At 45.7% G+C, this 17,235-nt stretch overlaps 1 protein-coding gene across 1 annotated transcript in view; it reads right to left on the bottom strand.

The window, feature by feature from the left end:
- Positions 1–17,235, bottom strand: part of SH2D7 (SH2 domain containing 7) — a 165,595-nt gene that overhangs the window by 114,253 nt on the left and 34,107 nt on the right. Inside the window, exon 2 of the mRNA XM_086959406.1 lies at positions 10,840–10,929. Within this exon, the coding sequence (XP_086815532.1) occupies positions 10,840–10,929 (90 nt within the window). The remainder of the gene's footprint in view (positions 1–10,839; positions 10,930–17,235) is intronic.

The raw sequence follows: 17,235 nt of genomic DNA, 5'->3' as shown, positions 1-17,235 counted from the left end.
GCCTCCTTGTTACTTCTGTCCGATGTGTTTGTGATTTCATCTATTGGCTCACGGCTGATTCTAAGTCAGGGAAAGGCTCATCAGAAGAAAACCTGATGCCGAAGGCAGTAAGCTTGCAAACCTATCCATATGTAACCTTTGTAATTTAGCTAGTCAAATATACTTGCATTTCATCCTCTATTTTCCAGCCAGTATAGTTTTGACCTATCACCACAACATAGAAGAAGTGTGTGCATCCGTCTACTGCAATAATTCAGCAACTGCTAATCCAATCTTGTGTGTCAGCCTAACTTCCTGAGCCTACTTTTCCACAAATTAGGATCACGGGTGCACTACCGGTATTATGGGTTGCAAGGGGCTTTTAATGGGTATGCAACTTCGGAAATTGCGAAAAATTGTTTTTGAGGCATGAACTCTGAAGGTATCTGGTAAAATACCAGCATGGTATTTTGCTCTTTGTTGAGTGTCGGCTTCCTGAGTCAGGGACATTCATCAACATAGGAAAGTCACAGATAGAGCTTAACCGTTACACCAAGATGGTAGACAGTGGTCAACAATCTATAATGTTTGACATTATCTTCCATTGCAAAATGGTGGGTTACACCTCTGGTAATAGTAAGGAACAGGTAGACATCACCTGCTCGTTACCATTAAGTAGTCACATGGTAGGAAAATCTATTTAAGAGAGTTTGCTTTCTCCTCACTGCCTGCAAAGTTTTATAAGCAGGTTCTTTGTCAACTGGTTTTTGGCTCACTAACTTTTTTTAATGTTTCCTAGACCTTAAATCCTTGGCCTCTTTGAACCTTCCGATACAGATTCCCATCACGTTTTCTGTATGGCTGGGAATTTTTATCTTGTAAACCTGCAGCACGGGTATCTGCTAAAAATTCCAATCTCATTTACAAATTTGAGAATGGGTAGATGGGAGATAACGTGCAAGAAATCTTTACAAAAAGTGAACTGTTGAAAAATCTCCAGCTCTCGTTGAGCTTTATTAATGATGTTTTACTAATTTGGAAAGGTGACATATTTGGAGAATTGAAAAACAACTCACTATAAACCTGATAATGAAGGCAAGCTAGGCACATTTTGTGTTTTTAATCTAAATCTAGAGATTATAGATGATCATTTAGTTTCGAGCATTTATACAAAAAAGACTGCAATAAATTCTGTTCTATATGCCCAATCCTGCAATCCAACTCTATTGATAAAAAAATATTCCTTAGGGTGAAGCACTACTAGCGAGACATTTTTAGTAGTTTAAAAAGGGAAGAAAGCAAAGTTATGCATTTAAAATTTCATAGAAGTTCCCAGTTGCCTTTAGCAATGTCAAAGAAAAATAAGCGAAAGCGGCAAAAACGAGGCTCCCTCAAGACACACTCTGCACAATAAGGTCCGGACTGCAGTAGACAGGGAAATCCTCCTTCATACCACACACAACCTCGCTCTAGCAATAGGTCAGAATGGCTGAAAAGTTCCTCCTCATAAAGGGCAAAAGATGGACACCACAGACCTGCAAAATGGGAATGTAGGGCTTCTTTACACACAACCGTGACAGGGGGTTGTATTTATTTATTTAGAAAGTTTTATATAGCGCGAACGTGACCCTTGGGAATCAGAGCGCATCACATATACAATAATCTGAGGTAGGTTTGAGATCACATTGCTATGAGGTAGGTTGGGAGTATGACGGTCGGCAGTATAGCAACATTATACAATGGCTAATACTTGACCTCGTCATGATTGCATGTCTATATAATTCCAGTCTCTGTCTTTCTCCCATGTTCTCATACAGTTTTTCTATTTGTCCATGAATTGTAAATAATATTACCATCTTTTTAGTCCCAGTTTGTCTGTGTATTTGTTCTCCAGATTTCCAGGTAAGTAAGTATAGCGTCTCGAGTTTCTCTCCAGTATAACAATGATTTCCTCTATTCTTCCTTTGTTTTTCCGATTTGGTATCATTCTGTCATGTTGTCGGTGATGTTCTTTCTCGCCTAATTCAGGAACTTACTCATTAGGAAGATCTTAGCTTCCCTTTTGAATGTGATTGTGTTTGTGATTTTCCTAATGTTAGGAGGGAAAGAGTTCCAGATTCTGGGGGCTGCTCCTGAAAAGGCTCTGTCGTATGTTTTCTTCTTCCGGAAGATGGGTGGTCTCAACAGTAATTTGTTAGCACTCCTGGTTGGTCTGTCTCCTCCAGATAGCTGTATCCTCTTAGCCAGGTATCTTGGTGTTTTGTAGTGGAGCGCTTTGTGTGTGAAACATGCCATTTTAAATTGGATTCTGGCTTCGTATGGGAGCCAGTTTAACCATTTCAGGTGTGGCGTGATATGGTCGAATTTCCTCGATCCGGTGATGAGCCTTGCTGCTGCATTGAGACATGCTTTTAGTGGTGCTGTGGAAATTTTTGGTAATCCTGCTAAGGTTGTGCATCCATATTCAATTCTCGAGATAACCAAGGATTGTACTGCCAATTTGAGGTCTGCTGTAGCGATGAATGGTTTCAATTTCCTAATATAGTTCAGGTGAAAGCGGGCATTTTTTGCCATTGTTTTGATATGGGCTTTCATGTCTAGGTTCTTATCCAATGTGATTCCTAGTGATTTCACTGAGTCCACTACAGTGGGGGTGCAGTTTAATGCTGTGTAAGCATGGGCGAATTTTGCGAATCTTGCGTTCACGAATTTTGCGGATTTGCAAACTCGCAATCCGCAAAATCCGCGAATTCTCACGAATTTGCGGATTTTTTTTTGTTTGTTCGCGCGGGTTTCTGCCAGGTCGCGAGGGTTTTTGTACAATTTCGCAAACTGGAACTTACCTGTCGGGTCGCAAGTTTTGCAAACTTGTTGTTTCTACGTGTCCAGCCTGTTTGGGACACTCTTCTTCATCACTGCCACCCTCTGTCACCACATGCCACCCTCTGGCTCACCCATGCCACCCTCTGTTTCATCACAGCACCCTCTGGTTGTCCAGTGTACATTATTGTGGCAAAGCAAAGCACACCTTCCCTGCCTCAAGTGACCTGAATTAATTTGGAGCTGATTAATGTGTCACAGAATATTTTTTTAGCTGGCACCTGCTTCCTTAGTGCTTCCTGATTAGTGATCTTTTGCACTTGCTAAGTGCTTTCATTGTTGCAAAATTAGTTACAACACCTGCCCTGCCCCAACTGACAATAATGAATTAGGGGCTGATTAATGTGTCACTGGATTTGAACTTCCAGCCTGGCTCCTGCTTGTCTCCCTTAGCTGTAATTCAGGACCTTTGTGGCATATGTGTAACTATTCTGAGGGTCAGAGCAGGGTCACATAATAGTTGCAAGTAGGCAACTGAGCTCTGGAGGGGCCCCTCAGGAAGCACTACAGGAAATGGCTACTAATGATGAGCTTGAACTTTTGAACCTGGTAAGTAGTTTCAGTTTTGCTAAGATCGTATTTCTGCAATTTAGTGCTTATTCGCGGGGCGCGAAGTTGAACTGGGAAGCCGCGAACTTACGCGAACAGTGCGAGCAAGCCATAAAATCCGCTGCTCGCGGATTTGCGGATTTTGCGGGAAATTCGCGAATCTCGCGGATTGCGAATTTACCGAAAATCCGCAAAATCCGCGAGCGGAACGGATTTTCCGCCCATACTTAATGCTGTGATCAATTTGGTCCATTCTTTCACTTCTGTGTGGTTCTTTGGTGGTGTGATTAAAAGGAACTCAGTTTTTTGTGCATTTAGCTTCAGATGGTTGCTTGTCAGCCAGTTTAATGACGTTTTTAAGGCCTCATTCATTAAGTTGATATCTTCCAGGGATGCTATATTGATGTATATCTGCGTATCGTCTGCATACATATGATACGATATGTGTGCGCCCCAGAGAATTTTTGTGAGAGGTTCGACATATAGGTTGAAAAGTGATGGAGATAGTGTAGATCCTTGAGGGACTCCGATCACATTAGGGCATGATGGGGATAGTGCCTGGTTGACTAAGACTCTTTGAGTTCTGTTCTGAAGGAAGGATTCAAACCAATTCAGCACCTTTCCTGACATTCCCATCCTTTTATTCAGTCTGCTTAGTAATTTTGTGTGATTTACAGTGTCAAATGCAGAGGACAGGTCTAGCAGGACTAGTAGACATGTTTTGTTAAGATCAAGAGCGTGTAATACGTCATCAACGATATGTAGGATTGCCGTTTCAGTGCTGTGTCCTGCTCTGAAACCCGATTGGTAGTCGTCCAATAGCATAAACTTAGTGATGTGTTGACTCAGTTGGTTTTGCACACATTTCTCAATTAATTTTGCCAGTAATGGAATATTGAGAGGACAGTTGGCAGTAACGATAACAGAAATAGTTAGGAAGACAATAAGACATGGTTGTTCCAGGCAGTAACAGGGAACAAGGGAGGAAGGAAAGTAAAACAAGAACTGGCACATTAAGGTTGGAAATGGTACCTAAGAGATGTGGGCGACCGATGGGATGGTCACTGGTGGGGCTCAGAGTTGCCAGCTTCTTGAAGTACGCAGTTTGTAGTTTCTGAAGGGGTTCCTTTTCCTTAAGTAGTAGTTAATTCAACTTGTACACATAGGTTCTTCCATAAAACGTCGCCAAAATATGTTGGAATAATGAAGAGGCAGTCCAGGTAGATTTCCATGTAGGTTTATTATAAGCAAGATGCTACAAGGTTGAGCCCCACCAGGAGCAGCCTCCCTGCTGCTCAGCCCTTACTCCATCTGACACTCTCTTTCTCTCACCAACATTCCACTGCACAGACACACAGGAAGAGCAGCAGGTATAACATATTTCTATTTGTTTGGATCACCAGTATAAAGAGGAATGGTGGTTGAAACTGTTGGTACACCAAATGTCCTAGTTCAAGAACTTGATGTAGCGCTAAATTTTCATCTGGTACCTGCTGATAAATCCTGAGCGTGTTGCTGAACAGTCTGTACTAAGGCTCGTGCTACCTCTACTTATCCTTCTGGAGGTAATGCTTGGGAAACATCCATGGCTTCTAGAACAAAACAGGGTTTTAGAGATTGCAATTGGTTGTGTTCAGACCTTTTCTTACCAAATCTGGTGCACATGGATGTCTCTCTGTACCGGTTCTTGAAGGTTCCCATCTGTCCAAGGTAAGGGCGACCCTTTCCAGTAGCCACAGTGCCGCTGACAATGTAACACCAGGGCAGAATGTACCTTCTAGAAGGAGTCCCCATGAGCAAAAAACCTTGAAGGGCAAAACCTACGGCAGACTCCAGGAATGGAAAGAAGACAACAGAAGAAAACCAGAAAGAAGAACCAGGTAAGGACCAGAAAGAAAGGTCCAAAAGGAAATCCAAACAGGAACAGGAGCACCAACATGGAGCACCAACATGAGCAAAGATACAACAACAGGAGCCAAGGTATACCAACAATTACGAAGACACACCAGCAGGAGCGAGGAATGTTGCAACTCAAGGAGATGAAAGATTCAATACCGTATTGTTAGAAGGTGGTTCTAACACTCTGAGCCGCCTGGATTTTTCACTTTTTGAGCACCTATTTGTTGAGCTTTTACTGTGGGAGAGCCTCATAAGTTGGGACTCACTCACAGTGAACTTATAATGAAAGAGACTGCACTTGGATTTTACTGGTGTACCCCTAGCTTGATTAGGCCGCTGCGCAGCAGCTGGAGTAAGGGGCACTGGCCTGGTTACATGCAAACACATGCGTGTGCACACGTGTACGGGCTGCGCAGGAGAGATTCCTGGCTTGCGCAGCCCAGGAGCAGATACAAAGTGAATGGTGTGGTAGGACTTATGCAGAATTGGGTGGTGACATGGAATAGGCTTTATACAGTGGCAAGAAACATGCCAGGGAAAATCAGTGTGTTTTACTATTTTCACTTCATCATTCTCCTATGGGGATGTGGAGACCATGTGCTAGTTTCACTTTCCTAGGGCCTACTAAATCCAGACACGCACTGAAGTCCACTGTAACTGGTGTGAGAAGAAGTATTCTGCAGAGTCCAGAGTCATATTTGTACTGGTTTTGGGTCATCCAGAAATGTTATATTTCTCTGAGTCAGCTCATAACCAGGGCCTAGCTGGGGGCTGACCCCAGCAGCCTGGATTTATGACCTTCCCTCCAAGGCCAGAAGATGGGTGGAGGTACAGGCTAATCCATCAGCAGCTGTCACTGGGTGCCAGGCCTAAAGCTGCACCAGGGAGAAGGCAGTACAGGGGAAGGGGCTCTCAGAGACCATGTGGCAGGAGACCCTGGACGACGCCATTTTGAACAAACCCAGAGGCCTGGGCGGGAAGGAGGGAGCAAGGGCCGAGAAGTGATGTGTCGCTGTGTGATAGGGCAAACAGAGACTTCCTGCCAGCCCCCTCCCCAAATCTTTAGAAAGAACTTGCACAGGAAGAGGAGCTCTCTCTGGGGCGTGGTCTGCTGAGGAAGACCGGTGCTGAAGCCTGGCGCAATGGGCAGTTGGAAGGAGGAACGGTCCCAGGATCCTGAACAGCGTCAGGAGAAGAGACAAGGACCAGTGCACAGAAGCAGGGGCATCTGCACAGGAAGAGAAGAGAGGACCAAGAGGAAAGCCAGGCAAAAGGCTGGCGCAGGGAGCCAGTGAAGACAGCTCCCTACTGAATGCATCCTCCTTGAGACCAGGAGGGCAGAAGAGAATGCTCCCAGTGGCTGGGGAGCGCCACCAGGAGCAAGAGGAGGCAAAATTGTGCAAATCCGCAGCCTGGGGGCTGAGATATTCCCTGTAAACAACAATAGGCCTGACTAGAGACACACACCTAGTACTGCACAATCGACACTGGAGGGGTTGCACATACTTTTCAACTCCCTCTCAAGCGCGATCCCTATCACTAGTCAGAGTGTCGTGGTGTGTTAATTTATAACAAAAACATCAAAATACCATCATAGAACCACTCCCACCCAAAGGTAGAAAAGTGTGACAAAGGAGAGAAAGCACCTCACAGTCATAACACCAAGGGGGTTGCTGGCTGGTACTCACTAGTATACCCACTTATCATCATAGGTTACTTTCTCTCCATGCAGGAAAAGAAATGTGTGTGTTCTATCATGAAAATCTCAAAACAATGAAGTGAGGACAAAAGGACAGTGAAACATACATGTAAATGAACTGTTAGTGCATAGTATCGTTGCAAGTGCCCACTAGAGTGAGAATACAAATATATAATTCTCACTATTAAAAAATGGTAAAGCCTACTAGCTCGGCGTAACTTTATTGAGTGCTGTAAGCTCTCCCTATGAAAAATGGTTTCAATCCAAGCCGAGATATGCCCCACAGAAGGTAGGCGACCTTTGACCTCCAAGATGACCGACGACGAAGCGCATGGGGCTCCGCCGCGGGTCTCAAATGGGCCCCCGGTGTGGGTCATGTCCCGGGGGCTGATCTCAACCAAAGTTAAGGCGGGGAGCACCGTCGCGCTCCCCGTGAAGAGGGTGAAAAGGGGGCCCGGGATCCCAACTCCGGGCCCCGCTGCAGGTTGGGGTGCCGTTGAGCCACCCGTGAAGATGGAAGTCGGGGAACGCCGTTGCGCTCCCCATGAAGAGTTGCCCCTGCGGGGTGCCCGGAGCCGTTGCGCTCCCCCTGAAGATGTGTGGGGGTGGGGCCCGGGATCCCAACTCCAGGCCCGCGGAAGTCTGGGTGCACCGTCGCACCCTGACAAAATCTGCCTCAGGGGCCCGGGTCCCATCCCCAGGCCCCAAAGAGGAAGAACAGAACCCCAGTCGGGGGACACCATAATGCCTTGCAGACCCGGACCGGCCTGCAAGGAAAAGTCTGTGTTTTCTTTGCTTGTGGTGGCCCCAGGCGAACGGGGTCACTACCACCTGTGTGCACAGGTGCAGAGGGAGCTGCAGGAGCAACACAGTCTCCCCCTGCAAGAAAATGGAAGTCCCCCCCTAAATCTCATGGGGACTTCAGAAGAATAACCCCTCAAGGGCTCAGCCAGAATTTAAACACCTTCTGGGCTGGAAATTTTGTTCTACAGCTGGGGGTGTATTGAGAAGTGCACCAAGGGATGTAGAACTGAGTTGAAGATGTCTGGAGAATGGCATCCCCTGGAGGTGAAGAGGTGTAATTGCACTTGTGCATTTGCTAATGTTATTTCTTTCAGAGGGACTGAAGGTCACATGTGTAATGTGAAGGACCTGTGTAAGGTGATGTCAAGCGCTTCGGTGAAGAACACAGACTGTTAGCCCTTAAGACGTAGAGGTGTATACTTCAAGGTCAGTAGGAAATGCTTGGTCAGGGTTGTGTGTCATCAGGGCAGGTGTACCTATTTTAAATGCTTGTTGAGGTAATGTGGTGATTTGCCGCAGGGATGATGCCAGAACGCAGGGCCATCGCTCTAGGTTAGGTTCAACTAAATGCATTTAGGGGCAAGATGATGTACATATATGGGAGTGGTTGTACTAGACCCCACCCCCCTGCTGGAAGGGTGGAGATGTTATGCAATGTCACAAAGTAATTCCAACAGCTTATGTATATTTGTAAATCGGTGCATAGTATTGAGTAGTGTGTGTGTTTAATAAATGTACTCTTACTTTTATAAAGCAAAGTACGGACTGGACAATCAATTATTGAGTGTTATTGCTGCGCACCTGTAATGGCGATTACTAGCCCACACTACCGCCCTTGAGAAACCATCTGACTGCTCTGCAACGCTACCCTCTGAGAGTCAGGCGCTACAATTAGGTGTTTGGTTCCCAGTGAAGGTCAAATGTAGTCCTGTTATTTGTGTAGGCCTAACAGATACTGCCTCGTTTTCCAACGCTTATATACCCAGAGACAGAAAGTGATGTGACAGGAAGTGAACAGTCGCTATCTGGGTTAGGGAAGTAGTAGTGAAAAAGATAAGAAAAGTAGCCATCTTAGAATGGTGTAAGAAAACCACTCCCAAGAGATTTTGGGAACAAGGCTGGAGAATTATGGGAAGAAGAGTTGCAGGAAAATGTCTCCCCGACATAATGATGCTGCTAAAGTTTGTTATTCTTATGTCCCACATGTAAGCTAAGTGTAGCATTGCTCCAGTAGTGCGTTGTATAGGGAGCTATAGTTCCAAAACTCGAACTGTGGTGTCCTTGAAATGACAAAGAAACAGCAATGGGAGGCAGCATGGATCCATGGTGTGCCCGATATATGGGGAGATAAGCCGCGAGCTGAACGTAACTGATTATGTGTAGGAGTCGTGCGACACGCCACAACGCCATGACACCAACAGTAGGCCGCCGTGTAAAACCATGGTGTGCCCGAGAAGAGAAGGGAAGGCCTGCAGGTTGAACCACAGCCCGCGGTGGTGAAGACAAAGGAGTTGAACTGCGATGATAAGTCTACCGTAACTTTACTAGTGTGAAGTTTATCACCTCAATCAAACAAACTGACCTACGAGCTACCTACCATTGTGGTCTCTTAATGAACATGCACCACTGCCTTTCATTCCCTTTCACTTGTTACCCTCGCTAGATAGCACAGATATTAGAGGCACCATAGGAACTAGAAATAGGGATTTAGAGGTGGTGGGTCACTTAGCTAGAACCCATAGATGGGATCATCGAACCCTGTACTGAACCCCTATTAGTGTGTGTAGTATTAAATTTGCTGGAACATTAAAGTACTTCTCTCTTTATGAAGACAATCACTGAGCTGGGCCGTGTATTACTGTGTCTGTTGTTCAACTGGTGAATTTTAATGTATTGCCGACCAGAGAGGCCTTTGAATGCTCGTCCTTGTTACCCTGAAGGTCAAGTGTGGAAGGGGTGCACTTGGTCCAGTTTGCAGAGCCATAGTAGGACAGACCCCAGGACACTAGAGGGAAACAACCCCGACCACAAAGATCCTAGCTGAAAAGCCTCTGTCTGCCCAGTGCCCCCTCCTCCAAATGGGGTCTGACAGAAGCTTTCTTTAAAGCTGCATTGTTAATGGGCAACTTTTTATCATTATAAGCAGTTCAGGCCCAGTACTGTAGCTGTCAGGAACTTATTGCACGCCATCATAAAATTCACCTTTCAATGTGTTCATTTGCTTATCAGAGTTACTTGAGATCATATTATTTGAAGAGTTGAGCACAATGGCTGGCAATGTGCCCCATAGATGGTGCTGACAGCCGCAGCTAGTAAACTATGGTACCCCATGTTGCCTGCACTGGCACCAACATACTTACTCCTTATGACCAGATCAGAGAAGTTCCTAGGGCCCAACATGATCTTTCACCAGCCTTAGACTTACTGCATTGAAAAACATGGAACACTATTCGTGGACTCACAATCTCAAAAGCACAATTAGGTTAAACTTTATTTGAACAAAATATTTGACATTTCTAGTTTGACAAAAACGTGGGGCAAAAAACGTATGTTGTTTCAATAACATTGTATTTGTTTAGTACATTTTAGGTACTTTGTAATCTAACTGAGAACAATCTAGGGCATTATTATCAATTTCAGAGAGAAATTTAAGTTGCTTTCTCAGTTTACGCTTATCATTTTACTGTGCAGCCACGACTGTTTCTAGCGGTTATTTCACAGGCCTTGTTAGGTCAATTCGTGTGATGTCATCAAATATGTAATTAGACCATCAAACAACTGATCAATGTAAGGGCAATGGGTGTAGGGTGGTAAAATGTATGTTTGCATAGGATCATGGACGGCAAGCATTCTTGGACCTACCATGAAAAAAATATTTCAAACTATTTTACTAATATATGAGTTAGAAAATTCTAAGAAGGTTTCCCAGAAAACTGATCTGCTCCTTAAATATTTACAGGAAAAATAGAAAACGCTGCCTGTAAGGGCATGTAGTAGAGTGGCATATCAGCTATTAGGAGCTGCCTTACCTGTAGGACAGGATGTAACCGATCGATCGATCACTCAATCGGATGAGAAAGCAACCAAGGCTTTTGTCTTTCAGGAGGTCTTCAGTATATCTATTGAAAGAAAAATGGAATGATTGTGAGTTGAATTGTGCCATTACAAGAACATAATTACTCCACAAATGTAATTTAATGTTAAGCACTGTCTTTAAATGTATGTATTGGAGTCTTTTTAGTCCCCTTCAGCCGAGCACACACAACATTTAATCTACTGCCATCCGCGTGAGTATTCGCAAACCTCGCGTGATCGCCTGTCTTGAGAACATCCTGACTCTCCTTCTACATATTCACCAGTTTAAAGGCACTGTCTTATGGACCTGGGATCCCTTTCCCTATCCATTGTAAGTCTTGTACCCCTGGCACTTGCATCTTCAGATACTAAGGAACAGTGGGAAGCGTGCAGCCCCTCTGCAGGCTTCCCAAAGTGATCGTGCTGCCTGTGCCAGGCCTCCTGTTTCCCCCAGACATCAAAGTACACCTCCAAAGTATTCACAACCCAAAACCTCAAAGCCAGTTCCCCACCCAGAACCCTCTTAGTGTGCCTTAATCCATACTCGCTCTCTCACATTCCCACTTACCTTCATCTTATGTGTTTCAAATGCCGGGGCTTGTTCAGATCTGGACCACACAAGTGTAATTGTTCTTCGTGGGATCCTAAGGTTACTCATCTTAGGAGTCTCCTAAAGCAATCCTGATTTTGAGCCCCATCTGATCCCACTTACGCCCACATCTCAGCGCCCATGAGATATGAGGTCACGTTACACATTCCCACTTATTAAAAACTATTGGCTCCTTGAGGTCTTTCACTGCCTTTTGTTTTTCCAAGCACTAGAGAAGACCAGCAGACGAAGGAATGGGATCTAATGACACCCCCATGGCATTAAATACATGAACTGCACATGTGAGGTAGACAAACAGTGGTTCAGACCACCTTTGCCTTTTAACTTCTAGTACGAGGTAATAGCTGATGTTTGCAAAAAGCCTATAGATTTTAGATGACAACATAAGTGTTGCACATATATTTGCATCTTCCCTCTTATATGGCATTATATGTAGGGGAGATTTTCAGGATCAAAAGAAGTGATTCAAGGACACTGGTTGCTACAAAAGAGGGCATGCCTAGCAAGAGACACCAGCGGCAGTGTCTACATATGGGAGTGGCGGCGTTGACCCCTGACCAAGTCATTACTTACTAGCACAAATGCATACATACAAACTGTATGTATGCTACCACGCTGAGCTGCCTCTCCTGGCAGACAGTAGGCGTGGCTTCATTGTGACAAAAAGCTAGGGCTATTTGACTTAACTGCACATGTCAGGTTTTGCATTTACATACATGCCAACATTTCAGGAGAGCAAAGTGGGAGATTTAAAAAAATAAATCGGGAGAATGGGGCTTTGAATCGGGTTACTGGCATGTATGGGCTTTGGAAGTGGCTGCTGCAGGATCGGACATTTGAAACGTAAATGCACGTTTTTTTTTCTTACCTTTCGGAAGCATGGAGCGCAATGGCAGGCAGAGAGGGGGTGATGCAAGTGTTGGGCACTGGCCTGGCAGGTTGTTGGTAGTGCATGCACCCCCCACCCCCCCTGTGGCAGCCCCTTCCCCCCCCCCCCCCCCAAGTACTTCGCAGGTTTTTGAAAGACGATTCCCAAGTTAATGACGCTTTGTTGGTTTTTCACCCCTTCGAGAGCCCCTGCATCGCCACTCTTTGTTGGAAGTATTTGCACTTTACACAATACCAAGCCCTGTCAGCTGGAACCCCAGACGAATCGGGTTTTTGCTTGTACTAATCGGGAGGCGGGAGACTAGCCTTCAAATCGGTAGTCTCACGCCTGAATCGGGAGGGTTGGCATGTCTGCATTTATTTCGCTTATGGCCAACTTGACATGCACAGTTAATGTTTCCCCAGACATAGCAGTCAAGGAGCTGGGGAAGCAACAATCAAGCCCAATCGATCTCAGATGGAGCGTTGTGGTCACCTGTACCAGCCAATCCTAGCATTGCTCCTATGCTGTTTACTGTTATAAACAGCATGAGAGCAGAGCTTTCATTGGCTGAGATGTATGGTGTTTTTGTTTCACTTTGCCCGCCCAGCATGCACTGTTCCTCTCCTCAAGAGGTGTGGATTTCAAGGAGTCGGGCTACGGATGCAAAGAAGATCTGCAGAGGTAAGTTAATTGTGGATTTGTTATCTTGTTTTTCTTTGTGTCATGTAATGGCAAAGCGCATCTCTTGCTATAAAACTGTAAGCAAATACCCTATGCCCCAGCATTTTCAAGAGTTGCACTTGCCAGCCGCCGCCGATAGACAGCATAAACACTTGGAGCAACTGGATTTAAAAATGCTACCAAGACCACCGAACAACAACTGCCTCAGGTCCTGAGCGAGTCATGCACCATAGAAGTGGCCAGTGTCATCAAAGTGAAAAGGGTGAGAGATGAGAAGTGTAGGAGGAGAATACCTCTTATCCTCGGGCACTTGCAGATTCAAGTGAAAAATAAAACCAGGAGACATAGATAGTGCATTACAGGCTGCTCAGCAGCAAGTATATGTCAAAACACATAAAAGGCGCTGGAAGAATGCTAGCAATAAGGCTAACTGCTGCCTATTGCTCAGGGTAGCGTTCCAACCCATTGGCATTTTGCCCACCATGCCACCTTAGATTAGACGCAGCCACATGCAAACCAGTCTTGGTCCTGCTCCTATAGGAACAGTCTAGCTTGAACGGCCAAGCCAGCTGCTCTCTGTACCAAAACATAAGCAACCCAAGACTGGTTTTGGCCTGATTGGGGTTCGTCAGTCAGGTGCAGCTTGATGCCAGTGGCCCAGTGAGCATGGTACCTATATCTGGGCATACCCTTGGCCACTTAGGGTGTTACATCAAATGCACAAAAGGTGATGGGGGAAATGCTAGCAGTAAATTTACCCACTGTTAATCTCTTGAGTTAGCATTCCAACCCATCATTATTTTGCCCACTGTGCCACCATAGATTAGACGCAGTCATACGCATATACACGTTGGTCCTTCTCCCAAAGGAACAGTTTAGTTCAAACTGCCAAGTCAGCTACTTTTTGAAGCGAAACACAAGCAAACCAAGACTAGGACGGGTTGTGGCCTGATTGGGCCTCTTCAGTTGCGTGCTACTTGGTTCCAAGTTGCACACTGAGCATGGGACCCATGTCTGGGTACACCCTTGGGCACTTAGGGTGTTACATCAAACACACGAAGGTGACGCAATATCCAGGGGAGAATGGCTGACCAACTTTAAATCAGGTTAAACAGTATTGGGAGTGACAAGATTAGTGGAAGACCAAGCTGAATTATTAGGCATGAGCAGCATGTGTGCTACACTGTTAAATTCAATTATAAAAGGACTATGAAAAAATTTATTTTATATGGGCAGTGGCTAATTTGTAAAAAAAAAAAAAAAAGTGCCGGGCTCTCATCAGAAGACAGCTTGCATCACCCCATTTCTCCTGTTAGTGCCGCGTAAAACAGAACCAACTATAGCCATGAAAATGGGGGGGGGTGGCATACTGGCCAGAGCTGCCAACTTTGGAGCTGGTGAACCAGGTTCAAGTCTCAACATTGGCTCAACATTCTGTGAATCTGGGCAAATTACTTAATCTCTCCATGCCTACCATAAATTAATGTGTCATTAAATGGTGCTCATGAAAAGCGCCAATGTTGATGCTTAAGTACTGGTGCCGAGCACCAGAAACCTCTGGATATGGGTGATTAAAGGTTTTTTCTAGTCCAGATTGGGCAACCTCTGAATTCAAGAACGCCTTGGCATAGGTAAGTGAGAACATTGATCTAAGTCTTTTCACAGCTTGGAAATAAGTCGAAATATTCAACATCTATGATTCCAACAAGTAGAAAGTGGCATAGCCATTAACAACTACAGGTGCAGCCATGGGATCACACCATGGTGGGATTACCATTGGACAGAACCAACGCCGTGGAGTGTGGGTAATCAGTGGGGAGGGTAATCAGAAATACAACTGCTTTATAGTGAGCCTTACACACCTGTTCAGTGCCTATTTGTGAGGAATGACTTCAAAATTTACGGGGCAGGAACTGGGAAAATTAACGCTAAGGGCGCTTAGCGTTAATTTTTTTAACACCCGCTATCGCTGGATAATTTCACCTGGTTATCGCGTTATTAATAACGCTAACCGCCCAGACGATAAAAAATCCAGCGCTAGCGGCATTTTGGGAGGTTATTGCTGGTAATGCAGCGATAAAGCTACAAGGATAGGGATATCCTTGTTGATGGCCCATGACGGATTTAGCCATGTAATCCACCTCCCATTGGATTACATGGCTGAATCTGAAAATTAGCAGATGTAAAAAGCAGCGTTAACCGTGGTTAGCGCTGCTTTTTTTGTCTCGAACAGGGTTAGCGTGAAGCTTGATAATTGGAGAAATGTTGCTTCGTGACATTCCTCCTATTATTTTGCACTGGAACGCCCACTTTGCATCTCATTAGAGATGCAAAGGGAAGCGTAGTGAATAAAGGCGTTAACATGCGATTTTGCATGTTAGCACCCTGATGTTGATAGGGCGATATTTTTATCTCTGCTTCTTTGCCTTTTAAAGCCAAAAAAGCAGTGATAAAGCCCTTGTTAATATGCTCCAAAGTTTGAAGTGTTTACAAGAAGATGGTGAGGGACAGCGCCAGTCTGAGCACAATGGCAGTGTGACCCAGATTCCAGGAGCAGAGTTTAGGAAACATTGGTTGAGGGTTGGTACCCCTAGAATCCAGGGATAGACTGGCTATTTATGTAATCAAGCATTTACTTGGGGGTAAGGGAGTAGCCAGAAAATTTATTTATATATCCCCCACTTTGAACAAATGTGTTGATGCCACCAAGCAAGCAAACTCCCTTCCCACTATGTAATCTATGCCTCTATCCATTCATTCTTACACCCTTCCATCAACCTGTTTGTAGGAGAGTAGGGTCTGCTATCCTATGGTCACCCCAATTTTTGCTTTTTGCTTCACTGGTTTTCGACTTACTGAGGCTGTGGGCCTGCTAATCAGACCCCCAGCCTGCTGTTCTCTCTCTAAATTCATAATACATGTACTATAGGTACATACCATAATTGGAAATGGACTCCTTGTCAGCCCCTGTACCATGCACTATAGGTGCCCAGGGCATAGGTGCCACCAAGGCCTACCAGGGGCTGAAGCATAGCTTTTGCCACCCCTGGCTGGTTCTTAAATTGACACAACTGGCTGAACACTCAGCTGGGGCAAGTGGGTGTAATCACCCCTTGCTTAGATATAGTATACCTATATCTAAACCTATATCTGGACACATATATAGCCTGTAAGCCACTCCTATGGAAGGCCTCATCAATCCTGGAGGCAGAGTGCGTGGTTTTATGTGAGATGGTGCTCTGGCATGAGCTGAGCCTGTCTGCAGCTGTCGGGAACAACTCCCTAAGCTGATCCGGGATAATGCCATACCATATACTCTTAAGCGCATTATAATCCTCGCGGTTATATAGCAACTTTGGTTTGGCTTTATCAAAACATGTCGTGTAAGGTGTCATACGAATTGGAATACTATCCCCTCGCCAGTTCTGGCGACGGGGATAGCATTCCACCCTTCTAGAGGGAGAAGACATGTTACTTTACTGAAACGCGGTTGATTTAAAATGAGCCTCAGATCCACAAAATGGATGCCCCTGCCACAGACACGGGTCTGACCTCCTGCTGCTGACCGAAACCCGGCAGAGGAGGCCTGGACAAAGAGTTTCCTGTCACAGGGCGGTGTCAAACCACCCCAGACAGGAGATAGTGGATTGGAGTAGGGAGGTTTCAATGAAACCAGACACTGCCTGGGGAGCACAAGGCTGCCCCTTGCAGGATCCGGCCAAACCGGTTCTGGGGCCTCCCAGCCCCTGTCCCAGCGCGGCCAGGATCAAAGGAGAGGGGTGTAACCACCCCCTTCCTGGGTCCCACCCATAGGAGGGGACCTAGCAGGATGTCCAACCCCCTAGATTCGAATAAGAGGGGGAGCAGTCCCAACGGATCAGATCATCCTGAAGAAACATAAGAAACGAAATCTGGACCCTTCGACTTTCTACACGACGTGAGAAGACTGAAGAATCTCCCTTGTGGTCAAGGAGTGACCACCCTGTGCAAACAGGCACCATCCAGCCCTCGACCCTTGCTTTGTTGCAGTTCCCGCCGGAACTCGAGCGACAGAGATCGACGAGATCAAGCTTGCCTGCCTTCTACCTGCCCGATCCACAGTCCCTGCAGAGCTGAGACCCGTGGAGGCGACCGGAAGCGTGGGGCACGCCATCTTGAAAAGGCCACGAGACGCTGACCGTGCGGCCC

The sequence above is a fragment of the Lissotriton vulgaris genome, chromosome 2_2 (assembly GCF_964263255.1).
Source record: "Lissotriton vulgaris chromosome 2_2, aLisVul1.2, whole genome shotgun sequence".
Classification (NCBI taxonomy): domain Eukaryota; kingdom Metazoa; phylum Chordata; class Amphibia; order Caudata; family Salamandridae; genus Lissotriton; species Lissotriton vulgaris.
Note: the sequence above shows the minus strand (reverse complement) of the source record. Positions and strands in the feature narration are given on the sequence as shown.